We start from the raw sequence: 17,909 nt of genomic DNA on the forward strand, positions 1-17,909 counted from the left end.
AAATAATTAATATTATCTGAAATATTTATTCCAAATATAATAACAAAATAGTCCTATGCTCATCTTGTTCAAAAGATAAGATCCACTACATTCCTTGAACTGAGAGCCCTTAGCTTATCTCAACTTCATTTAGAAGTGAACAATCAAACCTGACCCAATTTACCAAACTTTTTATTTAGAATAATTTTCACTTAAATATCAGTATCTGTTCCATTGTGGACAATTATCAAAAACGACATTTTGGGAATTAATTAATTTCAGTAAAACAATCTCTCTGATGCTGTTGACATAGTTCTTTCCATTGCTTTTAATGCTTCCCCCTTAAAATTCCACCACTGTTAGTGGAAAATGATCTTGGCAAATTAATATGCACACATTTTAACTTATTACCATGTCATGATTTAGGGGTTTGCAGCTTACAAAAAATTCACTTTATCACCTCTGTTATATAAAGCTACAAATATTATACTTCCCATGACCACCACCCTCTTCTGCATTACACTTTCAAGTGAAGAATGAAGTTGACATACATTGTACTCATAACTACTGGATCCCTTCATAAATAAAAAGGCTATGTCTTTAGTTTTTTTTCAAATATCAATTGGAATGCAATATTTTAAATGCTGCAGTTATGAGATTACTTCTGAGTATCTTCACCATAGGCATGAAAATTGGTGTGGCTCTTCTTGCAAAGCAATATTGGCCAATGTCCAATCATATGATGCAAATCACAGTGAAATGGGTAAGGGTTTCTTCACATTTGAGTTAGATGTTGCACTAAAACTTTGCCATTAATTAGAGATGTTCCTGCTACAATTATTCGAGAGTTGGTCAATGTTTCAAGAAGTTGCAAGGCAGCAATTTCAGCATATGTAACACCTCCAATGATAACCACCAACACTACTCTAGCTAAAGTTTGGTTTTCTGATGACATTCGTTCATCCAACACGGTTGGACCAGGAATCACTCGTAATAATTCTTCTATTGCCGTTTTTGATTCTTTCTTGAGCAATAAGTGCACTAGCTGGCAAATAATAGGTATATAAATTCCATTAAACACATAGCCCATGCCTGCAGCATCCTTCAAATTATGTGCATTACTTGCATCAGGAAAAAGCTTTAGTTTCTGAGCTATTGCCCTGAAAGAGTTCTGCTTTGGCAGTGACACCACTTGAGCCATTCGATTGGCTAGTTTTCCAGCAGTATCTCCGACACCCCCAAAAGCTGTAGGGATCATAATGTTTGGTGCAGGCGTAGAGTACAACCCAACCTTTTCTAGGTTATAAAATGTTCCTATGTGCTTATAACCATAAGTATGCAGGAATTGAGATTTTAGCGACATAGCTTCGTCATGAGTTATACCACTTTCTGTGAGAGATAACAAAGCAATCAGCCGCAGCACCATGTAGCAAGATGTTTGCTTGGCCAAGCAATCTTCAATGTATGCAATACTTTCTCTCCTACTTCTACCTCTGACAATATTTTCTTCAACATTCTGAAGTTCCTGATATTTACCACCCAAGCTTCCAATTATACTTTCGCAAGCCCCTATGTGGTACGATAGTGATTGTCGTAGAGACATGACATTTCGGATTTCATTTTTAATGTGATGCTTCAACTGACTGAGGTCAGCTGTTTTGAACTGAGCTAATTTGTTTTCTAATTCTTTGGCTTTACTTTTAAGCGTTGGATATACATCAGAAAAATGTTTACTTTTAATCTCATTATATATTTCATCTTTGCTATTCAATAAATATGTGATCTGATTCGATTTTCCAGTCACTTCCTTCGTTAATTCCACTGTGCCACATTTAATATTAAAAACTTCATCCAACAATCCAGTGTAAGTCACAGACGTCAGAAGACTGGATGTGTAATCAATGCTACGGTCCATGACCACCATGTACCCAATTTTGCTGTTATGGCATTCCGGATCCCCTAAATCTTCAAAGTAGGAATCAACCATACCACTAACTATTTTAGAAAGCTTTCCTTGACTTAATACAACAGGTATTTTCCCGTAAGTTAGTTGCAATGACCATAAAGATTTAGCTACACTCTTAAGCAGAGAATAATCACCATTTAAGAAGGCTGTCTTGAAGATATGAGGTATTTCAAGGGACAATATATGATTGTCAATAGGTATATATTCCCAAGAAAAAATATGCACTTTTATCACTCCATGGAGTCCCTCCTCTTCAATCAGTTGATATATAGGCAACAGGCCACAGGGCACGAGTATCAGATGATGCACCGCGCTAGTATCCTTTTGACGAAAAGAATGCACTTGATCAACAACATGCTTCGCTGTAATCAGATCAGCATACACCAAGAAAACTACATGAGGGGTTGAGGATATGACTTCCGATTTTTCTAGCTTAATTATTTTCTCCACCCCGTGGGCCCTGCAACGTTCATCAACACGTTAGTAACATGATAAAACATGGTGTTTGTACCCAGTATCAAACTTTTCCATACCTTAGCATTTTCACATCCGTAATTCGGTCAAGTGGCTTCATGATTGAGGGATCTATCACCAAGTCTTTCTTTCCAGGTACACGATCTAAAATATCTGCTAACTTCTTCTGGGAAACAACTTTCAAGAAATCCATTGTGAATTTATATTCTCAATCTTCGGCCACGAAACGTTTAAATCTAAGAAACATATGTGGGACTGAGCGGATTACGGATTATAATAATGCATTGCAAGAATTTCAGGAATGTTACATTTGAACAATAATATCCGCCGTTAAAATCTGTAATATCTGTCACATCTTCGCTGTGGTTGAAACCATAAACAACACAAATATTTCAATAGAACACTGGGAAAAACAGACAACTTTCGACGTTGGACACCGCATCGATTGATAGTGCCATCTATGTTTTCATCCGCTGGTAGTTTTTAGTTGTTCTTTTTTCATTACGTTTCAGTCTTTCTATTTAAGAGCGAAGTGCTGTCTGTCACATGCGACAGCCTTTTATCTTGTAATTATTTATAACTATAGAAAATCCAAATATCAAGTTTCTGCAGATCATAAAAGATATAGAAATAAATTCACTTAAGAACAGACGTGATTGGATGCGCAGTTTCGGTTGTCGTTTTGTCTTTTAAAGTGACGTCAGGATTTCGGAGCACAAGTCTGGAGTTCATTCTAATCCGTCGTATATTCGCGTGCTGTGCGTTCAATCTGATGGTAGTGTTGTTATTGTAAATAGGAACATATCCGTTTGTTGATGTGCAGAGTATACCATTGAAGGTATGTCAAAACCTTGTAACAGGGATTCAATCCAATCGGTTCTCTAGTCATTTGTTTACCAGTAACCATTAAGTGCCTCGACAACAAAACAAACTGCTGTTCGGCAAATTCATGTAACGTTTCCGTATTCTAAATCATGAAGTACCTGTGGCACACTTACAGATATTTAATTTTATCACTTCCTAATTCATTTTATTTAACGCAATGAAATGCATGAAAGCCGGAGCAAGGTTGAGTTGATTGGTTATCTTTTGTTAAAGGTATATTTCAGTCTTTTATCTAGACTAAAATGAATTGATTATATAATTTTATTTCTCTTTTTACATAGTTCCAAAAATTTCCGGAATTTCATAAAACCCGGTTTGGACGACAATGACCAGCGTGAGGTGTGGGTTAGTGTCTGCGAGGAAGTTTGTGATCACTAGGAATTGTAAATTACAACATGGTGAGTCGTTCATTATTCTCTTCCCTATCACAACTTGTTGTATGTGTAATAGTTTGTTTACGATTATGGATGGATCATTTTGTTTATCCGTAATATGGTGATTAATTATACTAATTGGTCTGCGTTTTACGAACGAATAGACGAGAGACTTCTGTGAAGACCATTTTTTTCTTGTTTGTTCACCAATAGTTACAGGTAATTAGAAGGAAGCTATAAACTTATCACAATTACCTCATATTTGTGTATGGTTAGTATAATTTTTCCAGGGTCGGTTTTTAACGAAGCACTGTTTATTTACTCGAGTACGAAGTGAACCCAACTGGCCATTCCCATATGTAAGAGCACTTGGTCAAAATTGGGCTAATTGCTGGTTGGATATTTACCTAAGTTGTACGTGTTCACGAAGTCTTCCAACGCATCACGGGGAGCTCTGGTCAATTTTTGCCGGAATTTCTCGGGCGTAGAAATTATGAAACCCTAATTTGGCCTGATAACGAGTATTCTGGATTCAATAACTCTCCTAAGTAATTAGGATTTGCGTGAGATAACTTATATTTCTGCTGGAACTGGTTCACGTTTCATAGTGCCTGTGATAAGCAGTGACAATAAGCATCCATTGTTAATGTTTATTTATGCAGTCATCGAAATTGAGCGAGGTAGATGCTTCCTGTAAGGTTTTGTTCGTTTCTCAACGTCTAAGGTTATGCATTGCCAATGAGATGTTACATTTTGTATATCCAAATCAGTGTTTAATTGAAAGGTTGTACATTTCTTTAGCTTACAATGAGTAATGCTGTTCATGCTAAGTATTTACATAGTCTTCTCGTGGGTGGGTAATTTCTTGATTAGGGAAAGTAAAATCTTGATGGGGAAATATTGAAAAAGGCAGATAGTTAAGGAAGTTTGGAATACCCAGCAATATTATTATTAAGGGAAAGGAATAGGGGAGGCTGGTCTAATATGATCGTGGTACATTTCATTTGAAGTATCCTTTTACATCGAGTTAATTTTTTGTCCGTAACCTTTTCTTCCATCCTTTGGAAGATCATGGTAATTAGCGCCTTGGGGGTTCTGTTCCTTAAATTGATGGTACCCAATTGCCCTACTCCTTACATGAATATTTTATTGTGGGAATCAGAACCTTTTATCAAGAGTTGCTAACATCTGACTTCAATTGAAAAAATAAAAATTCCTGTCGAGTCAGGCTACAAGTTTCTTGTTTTCTTTTTATTTTTTTTTCAATATTTATAGGCCGCTATTACAATTTGTCATTATGGGCTTTTGTGAAATCAGCGCAGGTAATTTTTATTTGTCTGGGAGATGAACCTGAATTCGTAAAATTCTAAGACTGGTTACTTTTGTACGTCCTCATTTCCATTAATATCTTGGTTTGGGTGGTTTTGTCACCTTATTCTTCCGCCGAGAGTTGAGTTTTTGGACTACTGAATTTTTCCACGTAAAAGTTCCATTATTTTAATATGCCAGGAAAGAGTCGTGTGCTACACAAGAGTTGTTTGTTGTAGTAGCGAGCTAAACTTAACTAGGAAGTTGTCCTGAATCCGTGGAAAGCACTCGGGAGCAACAGTGGGAGTCCATATTTATCGATGCAAATGGTTGTGTAACCTCGGGTGAAGACGAAAGTTACAGCTTAAGGTTAGGAGTCGAAATGTCAAACATGAATGTCATCTCCATTGACGTTTAGATGACCGTGAGAAGTGAATTAAGTATTTCATTATCCCCCTCAGAAAATTCTACGGTTGGATTTATTCATCATACCATGCCGTTGACCTCAGATAAACTCCTTTTTATCTGTATGCGAACGTGTTCATTTTCGCGTCGCTCAGCGGATTTTTATATGCACCCTTCACGGGACATTGCCGATTGGCATTGCTCAGCATTGCTGATAACATTGGTGAGGACAGTGGATGTTTCATGAGCGATATTCTAGGCCGGTGTTCACCGAACTTGTTCAGTCAATAGCTTGCAAATATTTTGGTGCAAAGCTGGTCGGGTCGCTGTATCCAAATGGAATTCGGTAGATTTATCATTTAGGATGGGTTTGCTGTCGAAAGAAGGATTTTGAATGGATCCTACGTGCTTGATGTAAAACCCTCAACATATTGTAGTGAATTTAAAGTATGGGCGCGTAAGTGATGTCTCTGTATGTACTCCAAAATGCATACTTTCTCACGTTTCCGGGGCCGAAACACAATCACGATATTGCTTGGGGTGGCACGGGCGTGTCTGATGCCGTGCCTCCTGTGGCACTACTCCTGCCGTTTTCATTGGTTAACCTTAAAGCAGGGAGATCGGGTGATCTGTGACGTGTGTTCTATTTATAGTCCGTATCCGTCTTCTTTGGATTTGTTGTTGCATATGGTGATAGTGATGTATGGCTAGTGTTTCTCGGGATCATGAGGTGCATGCAGTTTCCGCACCTATCGCATATCATGCTTTTTTCCGTATATTTTATTCTCAGCTTATGCTTGGGGCTAAATTTCGTCGTCTAGAACGTTCGCACTGGCCGTGCTGGCTGTGACGCGGAAGTTGGCAAGGTTCTGTTGTTTGGGAGGGATGTAGGTTCTCATCCCACCGTCCCCTCATCCTTTTATCCGTTCACTCCCGCCAATGGGGAGGGAGGGGAACAGGGGGAGGGTTTAGCGAGTTTTCAAGGTCAACGTGGCAGAACGCTCTCTGGGGATGCTGTTTATCTCCGTAGAATTTGACCTTCGCAGCGAGTTCTCTTAATTTTTTGCCTAGCTTGTTGGCTTCCTGTGAGAGGATTAAGGTTTACGCGTGGTTCTGGCGGAAGATATTCCTGTGGCGGCCGCCTTCGACGCCTTTGTTGTGAATCTATCGCTGGCAGCGAAACGGGTCTGAATTGCGTCGCCGAATTCTCTAAAGGTTGCCAATTTCAAGCTGCTTAGTGGTGGACCTTCATTATGACGTAAAACGGCGAAAGTGGAACGAATGATTGACCAATGGCTGATTCGGCGCTTGTGTTTATCTCCGAAAGGGCTTGATAGGGTCCTTGTGACGCTGGGACCGTTGGCGAGGAAACGTCATTGGTTTTTTGAGAGCTCAAAATTTTATCTGAGGAAGCAATAACATGCTTCCTTACGTGGTTGACGTGATGAGATATGAAAGTCTGGGAATCAAGCCGTGATGTCTTATTGCTGGTTATCAGGCGGCAGTAAAATGCAGGCTATTGCGATGATTCGCACCCCATAAACACCGTAATATCTTTTAATGTAGCAGTAAGGTCGCCTAACTGTCTCTGTTGTTTTGAAGTCTTAATGACAATACAATGCGTTTCAATAACTATTGATGTGATCAAAATTTCTTATTCTCCCCAGATTTTGTGACATTCGAGTTAACATTTCTTTGCATTCAGCCGGATGAGGTGGCCCATGGTTACTGGCGTTTTGAGATCCTATTCATAACTCGCCATCAAGATGAATATGGAGTATGAATATTGGCTCATTGTCAGATGATGGGGTACTGTTCGTACCTAAAAAGTTCGGCAATCGTGAATAAAAAAACTCATCATATATAGGGGGTTGGTATTTTCGGCGACCATTGTAATTGTGCAGTTGAAGTAGTCTTCCCGATTAGAGCGTGGAATAATGGCCTTAATTTGCCTTTAAAAAAATTTAATTTCACTGAAAAAAGCCTCGCAATTCTTTCAATATTTTCGTCAGAAAGTGGCTTAAGTGAACGAAATTGATGGAGTTAAGAGCCCATTGGCTCAAATAATTCGGTTTTTGTGAACTTGATGGTAGGTAAAACCGTAATTTACGCTTTTTTTATTCCAGGTTTTGTGAAAAACGTTATTCAAATGGGCAATCCCATGGACGTGTACTTTTGTATCCTCAAATTCATAAATTATACATTTAGACAAGATACTAATTAGAGTCATTAATGGTATTTATTTTGTGATCAGCGAAAATTTTCCTTTACATAATTCTTCCACTTACCTTCAGCTGTTGTTGTTGAAAAAGGAGAGTTGGTTTCTTCACGATTCTGAAACGAAGTAAACGAGGGGCTTTGACCATTTCCTTGCCGTTTCACACTCATCTACATCTACATAATACCCTGCGAGCCACCTCTAGGGTGTTTGGCAGGGGGTGATCAATCACCAGCATGCAGCATGCATTTGGACTCCCACATGCACACCACACCGTCCAAAAAACGTCCCGTATAATAACAAACTATACTACTATATGCTGTTAGAAATAGAATATAGAATAGAAATTCAGAAACATGCATTAAGTTTGACATAGGTTAGTAGGCTACACTACAAGTCATGCAATCTATTCACGAGTTCTATTGCTGCTGTTATAATCTCTTATTGATCGTGGAAAAAATGACATTCGGACTTCGGAAATGACACTCTCGATCACATCCAGGGCCATTTTGCATAGCGAGGGACTAGTTCGGTGGGTGCGTATTATTTTGAAAAATAAGTTCCAACATTGGCTTATGCGCGACGATTAAAGAAAAATTTCCAGATAAGTCGTTCTGTATAAAAAATCCCGAAACGCTGGAAATGGACGGAAAATTCTCTGGCAGAAGTCGTTGAAAGTGTTTTGTTTGATGAAATTGGTGAAGATTTGTATTAATATCAAAAGTCCCATTTATACAAAATCCTAAGGCACTTTTTTCCATGCTCTGGCAATGATGGTGTATCCCCTAAATGGAATATGGCCATATCCCTAATTTTATGTCTATAAATGGGCCGCTGAAAGTTTTAGTACCGCAAGGTCCAGTTCGCATATCTCAAAAGAGGTCTGCGTGGTAATGGGGTAACCCTTAGAAAGATGGAGGGGGAGAGGACCTTCGGCTTCTCTTGTACACCATTTCCTAAGTCGCTGTGGTGGGCTTAAATCCCGAGAACAATTCTTTCCAATTCTCATTCGGGGGTAAGAATGCCACATATTTGTACAAATTTTATTTTATTGGGTTTTATTGGTTTTGGAAATGATAAAATGCTTAGTAAATGGTGAAGCGGTGACAAAGTCACGTATTAAAGCCCTGAAATTCGATAAATTTTACCGCTATGGGATGCGAACTTGAAGTTAGTTGATTGCTTTGTCGTCTCTTCTGTTACCCAGCCTCCGGGTATGCCATTGTCTAAGGTTGTGATAGGCTTGAGTGCTAGTTCTGTGTCGTCCTCGCGGATTTAACGGGATCGATCGTCTGTTTAAGTCGGCCCTGCACATGTGTTGACAGTTGATGGCGTAGAAAGCCTCGTTGAAGGTTCACTTATGATCCAAGGGCATTTGAATACGGCTAAGGACGTTAGTCTTTGAAGAAATTAGATTCCTGGCGAGCCCAGTAGAAGAGGCCAGGCGAAATCATGCGACTAAAATAGTAGTCCACGGTTGCCAACCTTAATTTCGTCGTTGCTGGTTTACTGTATGACGATGGGTAAAATAGTACCCTGTACGGCGTAGTGTATAGTATCAATAAGTTGATTTGCGACGCATTATTTATGCTTTCGCGTTTTGAAATGTGCCCCACAAATTGGCGAGGGAGTTAAGATGGAAAATTTTAATGCTAAGTGCTTTACTATATCGACGATTAGTCTGGAAATGAAACAGTGAATTTTTTTCCTTTGCCTTATGCATTCGACTTCATTATCATTTTCGATTACAACCATAATATTCTGAAGCGTGAGCCCTATTGCCACTGCACTAAAGTTACCCATCGTAAAATTATCTGTGTAATGACGATTTCTCACCATTTGAAAATTTTAAGGACTTCATTTTGACATGGGTAAACAGTTATTGAGCTTCGAGTTCAAGGAAAAATATATCGGCACACTTACAGCAAGTTTTTAGGATTTTATTTCGCTTACGACATATAAACTTTATTCTCCATTATAGCCGATCTTTGGTTCATTCGTCTTTCCGTAGCCTGAGTCCATTGTTTCGCGCCAAGAATGGATCATGTTACATTTTCCAGAAATAGCATACATTTGCAGATTGCAAGAAATGGTCCTCTAGTCGTTGAATTCAGTTATTTCTCCGTAAACGTCAGTCGAAGACGAATTTGAATTATTTTTGTTAGCCACCCGTATCTATTTTTTAGTGAACTCAATATGACAATGTTTCATAGTAACTTTCTTTTAGCCTAGCCACTACATTTATATCTGGTTCGCTTATCGAGGTTATGGTGCGCAATGAAATGACAATAAACGATTCAGTATTAAATCTAGCGAATTGTCAATGTTATGATTAGGTCTATTCCTTTATCTTAAGAATACGATAATGGTATAATCAGCCTTGCAAAATTTTGATACGTCGATATCTCGGTGTCCCTTTCAAAGTCATTTAAGCCATTCCTGATTTTATCTCCCAACCGTTATGTTATGTACCTACTGACCGCCCTGAGTGCAAGCACACCTACGTAGCAGCACGAAGGTATAAGGGATCGATTTAACATCAATTACCACGGGTATTGCCGCTTGACTCATCAAAGGCCATCTTGATAATTACCTCACACCATAGGTGCTAATTAGCAAGAGGATACTGAGGTGGTTTGCTGAAATATGTGAAGGACTTACAGTTACGCAAATAGCAATATGTATATTATGAATCAAGATTTAAAGGCTGAAGTTAGTAATAAAAATTCAAGTCAATCTAGGAAAAAAAGGTACGCATAGCAGTGGAATTATGAAGAGAATTTACTTCATGCAGTAATTTGTCCATTTAGCTTACTGCACCAGCCATGTACTTATCTTGATGGCCAGCAGTCGAATTATCATTTCCGGCCACTTTTTGATTAATTTTTACTTCTGGCTGTTACTTTTCAAAAGAAAGTAGTTTTAAATACAGAGTAATTGTTGCTTCATTGAATTTTTTTAGTTTTTTTTTGTTAGAAATTGTTATAATTTTAACTTTTTTCTTACGAGATTGGAAACTCGTCAAGTCTTGTGCCTGTTTAACGATGTGTAGTTTACATAAGGACCCAGTTGGTATTTTTCTAAATATTTCAAATGATTTATGCGATTGCCACCATCACCCACGTCGTTGTCTGATGATGCCTACTCTTATAGTAATAAAGTGAATTCTTTGACCGTGCTGATTCTTAATGTGGGGTTTTTAATGCCTTGAATATCGTAACCCAGGGGAGGATTATGTATGTAAACGTCGATAAGTCTTTTGAATACATGAAAATTTCCCCTTCGTTTTCTATAAAACTCATTTTTATGTTGGGTAATGATTATTATATAGGATCCTCTGTAGATGTATGGAAACGTCTATCGTCCACTAAGATACCTCTTATGTATTAATGGAATCTTCAAAATACAGTATATTTAATGTTATTTACGGAAGGATAATGCAGAAGGGTATACTGTAATTTACTGCAAAATTCAGAGAAGAATAATTAAAATACGAAAGCTCATTTATATGCATAGCGAAAGTTAGTGCGGGAATTCATTTTGACGTTAGCGGTGAATTTTGAATTTTAATTAAAAATTGTAAACGATTACTTCCCATGTGAAGTAATAAATCTTATTTATTTTTAATTTTAGAAGTTACTAAAAGATCCCGGTTATTTTTACTTTCATCTCAGATAATGGAATATATATTTAGCCTGGCATTTTTAGCTTATGGATGAGGCTGGCTTTGTGTTGGTCTTTAATTGGCGGCTTTAAAATTTTTAAGTTTTACGGACTGTCATAAACTGTTTGTTGTCGCAGACTGTATCATAGACTGCCAGTGACTGTGCTAAAGATTCACTGTTATCTATTTCGGAAGCGTTCATCGAATTTTAAGTTTTTTAATAAAAATTTTTTGTTCGTTTCATCGACTTTTTATCTCTTCCCTTAATTTCCAAGGTTCGATGCTATTAGGGTAGTTTCCTTCATCAAAGAAAACGAAAGGCATTGATTACGATTTGTTACCCACTATTAGTGTAGTCATAATATACAAATTATTTGGTTTTAGAAATCCTAGTTCAGACGAATGGCAATGGTCAATTTTAACCGCATTTGAAAAAGGTCAGATTGGCGCCCATGCGATGCCACTCCACGTGACGTCACAGGGACCTAGATTCTATACGAGTAGATAGGAGTTTTACATCGTCTGAGATTATGAATGCATGCATGAGGCACAGAGCTCAGGGAAACATGTCTTAATAATCACCTATTAAAACTGGCTGAGGTCAGAAAGTTTTTTTCGTTTGATAAGGTATTAATAATCCTTATTTAAGCCAAGCGCTACCAGCTAGCAAGGTCTGCTACCTGCTAGCATCCTGCGTCGTATCAGCGCTCAAGCCTCGCTTCAAGGTCACCTCACAGGGCGGCAGCGGGAACCAGAAATACGTCACACGGACTTTTCCCATCATTCCTACTTAGCCGTCGCGTTTTCGCGCGCTTGAAAATGTTCACTTTTCATTTCATCGCGAAAAATAGATATCGTCATTTAAAAATCTAAAAGCTTGAAATACGTACTCCAGGAGTAATAATCTTTCGATTTAAGCAATAAAAAAATAATAGGAAACCACCCTATTGGATCATTGCAGACTGTCGTAGGTAATATTAAATATCAAAGAGTTCGGCAAAAGTATTTGAATGTTATTTCTCTTAGGATCCACAGAGCAATTCGTACACCATTCATGACTCGTACTTGAAAACTAGAATGATCTTTCTCATTGAAGTCTGTCCAATTGAAGTCGCGATTGACCCTCAAAGCCATGTTATGCAGCACTCAAGTCCTATTTTTTCGATCTTAGCGTCAAGTATTTCGTTATTCCACGTATTTACGTATGGATTAATACCGAATATTTAATTATAAGAATGAAAAATATTTAAAATTAGTATCAAAGGTGAATTATTGATTTTTACTGCGCGGTTGAGGGTCGCTACATTTTGAAGCTTAGTTATTCGTGCTTTCGTGTACACTACCGGCAGCATCGTCTGGAATCGATGAACTACTACTATTATAATAAGGACTGAAGTTCTCTCAAATTAAGACAGTAGCGAGTGGGAAGGGGGGAAATGTTTGGAAGATGCGGTCTTTCTCCAATTAACTCTTCGAAACATATCCCTTCTCCAAGAGCCCGAGAAAATTTTCCGATTCAGGGGTTCCCGTAAATAAAATTCAACGCTTTATACAATCATTATGTATTGCAAACCGACTTGTCGATAGTGTATAGGAGTAATTTTCCACGTACAGTAGTTAGTAATAATATCCTACCCTTAAGTTCCAAAAAACGTGACCACATCTCTCAAGGCTTTTAATCGAATTATTAAAAATAGAGCACCCAGCTGGCCATGGGTGCAATGAGGTAGCTTAAAAGTTATATGTCACGCCTATGGATGTACTTCCTTGAAGATAATTAGGGTAATTTTCTGAAACAATGTTAACTCTATTTTTCCCATGTGTCTGCGAAGAAGTCGTAAGCTTCTCTTTATTTTACGGAAGTTGATGAATCAGATCGTATGTGGTAAAGAATGAGAGTAATTTATTTGTAACCGTTTCTCTCTCCCAAAGTATTACTTGGTGGTGTATTTCTTTTCAACTTTTTCTCGTGTCTGTGATTTTTTTTAGCTCTTACGGTTGTGATTAGATTTTGATAATTTTGCACGGTCACGCGCATCATGGGTATGATCAGTTTTAAATACAAAAAAATCTAGGTCGGTGAAGAGACAGTGTCTCTACCCAAAGGTTGCAGGATGGAATTACCCCTGGAGTTCTAAATTAGTGGCGGGACTAGAACAAGGCTGGGTATCAAAGGTACTGTTGCGACCTTCGCAGTTGAAGCTCCAGAAAAATGCCTCTTGCGTATTATGTCCCTGAAAATCTCGAGTACCAATGGGCCTTTGAACTGAATGAAGGAAAGAAAAGTGAGGCTTCCCATGATTCCTTTAATTTCATATTTGAATCCTAATTTTGAAATTTACATGCGTCAGGGAAAAGGGGCAAATCAACAAGTAAAAGGACGGGACAATTCTAAATAAGTAATAACTGGAGCCATAGGTGATAAAAAAATATTCCTATAGATCTTCCTACCTAGTTAGCCAATACGTTTATAATCAATCCCTTTTTCTTTGGCACATCTAAGCTCGAGGCTAACTTCCGCTATTGCGTCTTCTGGTGAGGAGCCAAATGGGTCAAGTTTTTCATTATAAATAACCCAGACTGCGTTCCTGATATTTCCGAATATGTCGTCATTTCCGAATTTTTTACCTGTGCCATATTATTTTTATCTTCGTAAATTTATAGTCGTCATTTGTGGTTCGTTGTAATAATCATAACCGTTAAGTGGCGATTTGTTTTTTGGGTAATGATTACCTTAATAATAGAGATAGATTGGAATAAAAACTGGAGTACTTTATTTGCTGAGTAGCTGATTAATAGGTATGTTGGCGCACGTCCCAATTGAATGTATAATGACTGGGAAAGTTAGTTTCTTTTCGTCGCATGATTTCAAGAACGTAACCTGGCGAAAAAGTGGCCACTGACTGTACCTTTTCCTTCTGTGTTAAACCATTTTGTATCTATTCCGTTATTGAAAAATAATTAGCACTTGAAATCAGTAAAGTTTCACTTAAAGGGACTGTTATTGTTCATTTACGTTTTCCAGTTATCCATTTTTTCTTGCACTTAAACGTAACGGTTACGTTCTTATATATAGTTTAAAAGGTCAAAAACAACTAAAATCGACGTAATTGTTTTTACCTTTCTTCCAAGTAAAGTACCTACAGCTGCCTATATTGAAATCTGGGAAGAGTAGCTATCGTTGATTTTGAAATTTCTTCGATTTATTTTCCTATGAAGAGTGAACTTCGATCTAGAATGAAGAAATATCTATTGCCCTTCATATGGATCTTTCTCAACGCCGTGCTTGCATTTTCCTTTAAGACACGTGTGTGACTATGCTGTTGGCAATTACTTTTACCAATTGATAATTTAGGGGTTTGTCGTCATTAATTCTTATTTATTTTTATCTTTCATTACCCTAAAGCGACGTATGTGGGTACTTTGATATCACATCAGACCTTCCGAGGTTGTTTCATCGTACTTCATGATTTGGATAATAACCACTCTTAGTACAATTGCTTTCGATTCAGTAAGGGGAAGTGTGTTTAGATAGAATATTCATCGGGTTTCTTTGCGCTGTTGTGTAACTTCCTCAAGATAAATTTTGTTGATGCTTCAAAACCAAGGAGTCACCTGTCATGTTGTCGTATCGTATTCTCCACGGATCTGTCCCATTCTTCCGATAAACGGTTATATAACTACGATTACTGGATTTCAACAGTTGTGCCTCAAAATTTCATTTGGGTCTCTCTAGTTGAGGTCATTGACATGTGTTCGTATGCTCGCAAGAGCGTTCACCAGAAATCCTAACTTTTACACGTTAGTGAAAGTGGGCCTTGCGTATTTATAGTCATCCGTTCAGCTGGTGGCGTAAAGGCTAAAAGGTTGCCTTAAATAAACCATGGATTTCTGAAGCTGTTTGGCTTCGCGGAATTCTTTTCTAGGCGTGTACACAGAGCTATTTGAATCTTGATTCTGTGATATTATTATGGGTTCTTAGTGCAGCGCTTGAAGGTCACTACGGACGCAGGAAGCGCAGCAAGAATACTTAACGGAAGTTCGATGCTGTACTGGCATTCCACGTAATAAATATTTTGTCTACTGCTTTAATACATTAGCACTTCTTTGGCTTTTAAAATCCATGGGTCGAGTAACTCATGCCAAATTTCCATTCCTTACACAATATTTTATCGTCGGCGATGGTCGTATACCCGAAGCCGAGAAACTTGATGCATTTTCGTGTGCCATCTGCGAAAAGCATCGGTCAGCTAAGGAGCATTTTTTCGTAGATTAGAATGGTTGACGGTAGAAAAACGGTGCGTGTAATAAGGCATGACGATTAATCATAGGAAGACCAAAGTTATGCGGTTTTGTAAGGATCGCGAGCTAGGAATATGAGGCTCAATATGAAAGTAGGTGGGCACAAACTTGAGCAGGTGGATCAGTTGAACAATTTGGGCTGCTCATTAGAGGAAACGGGCTCTGCAGACATTTTGAGCAAAGACTGTAGAAGAGTCTGAGCTGAATGAAGGAGGACGTGAAGGAACAGAAGGCTTTCGAGATATAAGTGCTGGGAAGAATGACGAAGATGGACTGGACGGAGAGGAAGAACGGCGAAGTGCTGGACATGGTGGGCGAGGAGAGGAAACTTCTTTATGAGATGCGGAAGAGACGGAAGCTTTAGATGGAGCGATCAATGAGCGGGAAGGGTATGTTTTAACCGAGATAGAGGGAAGAGAGAATATGAAGGAAGAAAATAGGATTTGTAGATAAAATGAAAGGTCGTTCTCCGTATTGTGAATTTAAGTGGGGAATCCAAGTTGAGCGGGGAGACGGCTCGGGGTAATGTGCAAAATTATCTACGTAAACATACAGGGGTGGATCCAGGATTTGTTTCTGGGGGGAGGGGGCAAGCGGAGAGGCAAACGATCTTCTCATACTTGAGATTGAAAACAAGATACAACAGTAACAGTACGAAATATTCTCTTTATTTTAACATGAAAATTATTAATATGAAATTAAATGATTGATACTCCGTAATACAGTAAACAAAACGAATGGAATGACAACCGTATACAAATTTTTGTCTATTCCTTAAGTGTCTGGGGGGGGGGGGGGGCAAGTGCCCTCCCCCTAAATCCGCCGATGTAATCATATTTTAACCGCTAGAATGAATGCTTGAATAACAATTATCTTAAAACCTTATTCGGAAGAAAACTCAAGAGTGTTTTTAAAGCATAATACCTTCAAAAATATAGATCACATTTTCAGGCGTCACTTTCAGGAATCACTATGTGATTCTCGAAGTGAAGCATGCTTGAGATTTGATGGTTTATTTATTTACTTTTCGGAGCTATCAATTTACCAATATGAAGTGAACCTAACAATCTATTTTAGCGTATCGCTTCAGTGTGGTGAGTTTTCATTATAGTTATTTGTTTCTTGGGACGAAATAGACCAATTCTCACATTAACACGATCTATTTTTTCCTTTCATGTATGATTTCAGGAGAAGTCCATCAGAGGTGTGGATTAGTGTGTGGTTGCCTAATTTTCAGGATGTTACGAATTAGGATTTTTAAAAAGCAGCGTGAAGAATAAATGAAGTGCCCTTCTCTGAATTAGTTAGATGAATCATGTGCTAGGAAGTGGGCCTGACATGCCGTGATACTCCGTCGTGTAATTTTTTTCGTATGTATTTAAATATAAAATATCGTGGGGTGCTGGTGTTTAAAATAAGTAAAACAGATCTTGGCCTCCCTTCTAATATCGATCCATCTATTGGGAAGCATTATTAGGTCAAGCACGCGCAAGATATAGAATGGCACCTAACGTGCCGAAGTTGTCCATATTAATTTTGCGAATATTCCTGCGTAGTATCGTGACAGGCGCAATCACCTGTCGTCGCCAAGGTTACGCTCTGTGTTGGGGCGAAACCGATGTTTAGCGTTGATAATGGTAGTCCCCTCAGGGCCGAATACAAGGGATGGGGCTAAGCTTTCCTGGAATGAGGATTTACAAATGTCACTGATTGGCCTCATTTGGTGCCATTTGGTTCAGGGACGTATTAAAGGAGTTCCTTTTAGCAAGGGAAGATGGTTTACTACTTTTCTTAACCCCTGGAAGTTATGCGATAGTACTCATGAATGAAGATTTCAAAACCTCCTTAGCAAAATAAATGATGTATGAACTGCATACGTGAAACGTGGGAATTGTAAATTCAACTGCCGAAATAGAACCTCTTAGTAGAGAACTAATTTTTAACGAATTTAATGACATATTTATAATAAATAAAAAATTAATAATTTTTGTGACTAGCATTGCATTTACATTTTAGGATGATAGCTTCCACACTGGTGTTAACCACCGAAGCTACCTAAAGCTCGTTCATTTTTTGTTACCAACATTGTAAATTTTAGACATTTCGGAGTAATTAATTTATTATTATTTCTTTTTAAATTTTCCTGGAATTAATAACTAGGGTGATGGGGGTATTCTCGTCCCCCTCACCCTCTAATATTTCACTGGTTCTAAACTAGCATAAATTTCGAGCTAGCACTTTTGGGTCGTTTTTATCCTTCTTATTGTCAATGTTTATGTGTCTAGAATGATCGTGTAACAATTTTTATTATTGGTGTCTTCTCTTTCTCTATCT

At 38.2% G+C, this 17,909-nt stretch overlaps 2 protein-coding genes across 5 annotated transcripts in view; one reads left to right on the forward strand and one right to left on the reverse strand.

The window, feature by feature from the left end:
- Nucleotides 1-3: 3 nt before the first annotated feature.
- On the reverse strand, nt 4-2,999 carry LOC124166967 (vacuolar protein sorting-associated protein 33B). Its single transcript, XM_046544710.1, has 2 exons — nt 2,479-2,999; nt 4-2,405 (listed from the first exon to the last, which is right to left on the reverse strand). The coding sequence occupies exons 1-2, from the start codon at nt 2,610-2,612 to the stop codon at nt 755-757; spliced, it is 1,785 nt and encodes a 594-aa protein (XP_046400666.1). The 5' UTR covers nt 2,613-2,999; the 3' UTR covers nt 4-754.
- Nucleotides 3,000-3,148: 149 nt separating this feature from the next.
- Nucleotides 3,149-17,909, forward strand: part of LOC124166965 (ATP-dependent Clp protease ATP-binding subunit clpX-like, mitochondrial) — a 40,458-nt gene continuing 25,697 nt past the window's right edge. For 2 of the 4 annotated variants that reach the window (XM_046544706.1, XM_046544708.1), the window contains exons 1-2: nt 3,149-3,257; nt 3,586-3,702. In XM_046544706.1, the coding sequence (XP_046400662.1) occupies nt 3,630-3,702 (73 nt within the window). In that variant the 5' untranslated portion in view covers nt 3,149-3,257; nt 3,586-3,629. Of the gene's footprint in view, nt 3,258-3,354; nt 3,488-3,585; nt 3,703-15,924; nt 15,965-17,909 lie in introns of those variants that run through there. The other 2 variants (XM_046544707.1, XM_046544709.1) reach the window with 2 other exon arrangements.

The sequence above is a fragment of the Ischnura elegans genome, chromosome 10, assembly GCF_921293095.1.
Source record: "Ischnura elegans chromosome 10, ioIscEleg1.1, whole genome shotgun sequence".
Lineage (NCBI taxonomy): Eukaryota > Metazoa > Arthropoda > Insecta > Odonata > Coenagrionidae > Ischnura > Ischnura elegans.

Excerpts from the sequence above, each read along its gene's own strand:
- LOC124166967 (XM_046544710.1), bottom strand. The coding sequence starts at position 2,612 with ATGGATTTCTTGAAAGTTGTTTCCCAGAAGAAGTTAGCAGATATTTTA. Across the intron at positions 2,406-2,478 it reads ACGGATGTGAAAATGCTAAG|GGCCCACGGGGTGGAGAAAA; the intron begins GTATGGAAAAGT and ends TGAACGTTGCAG.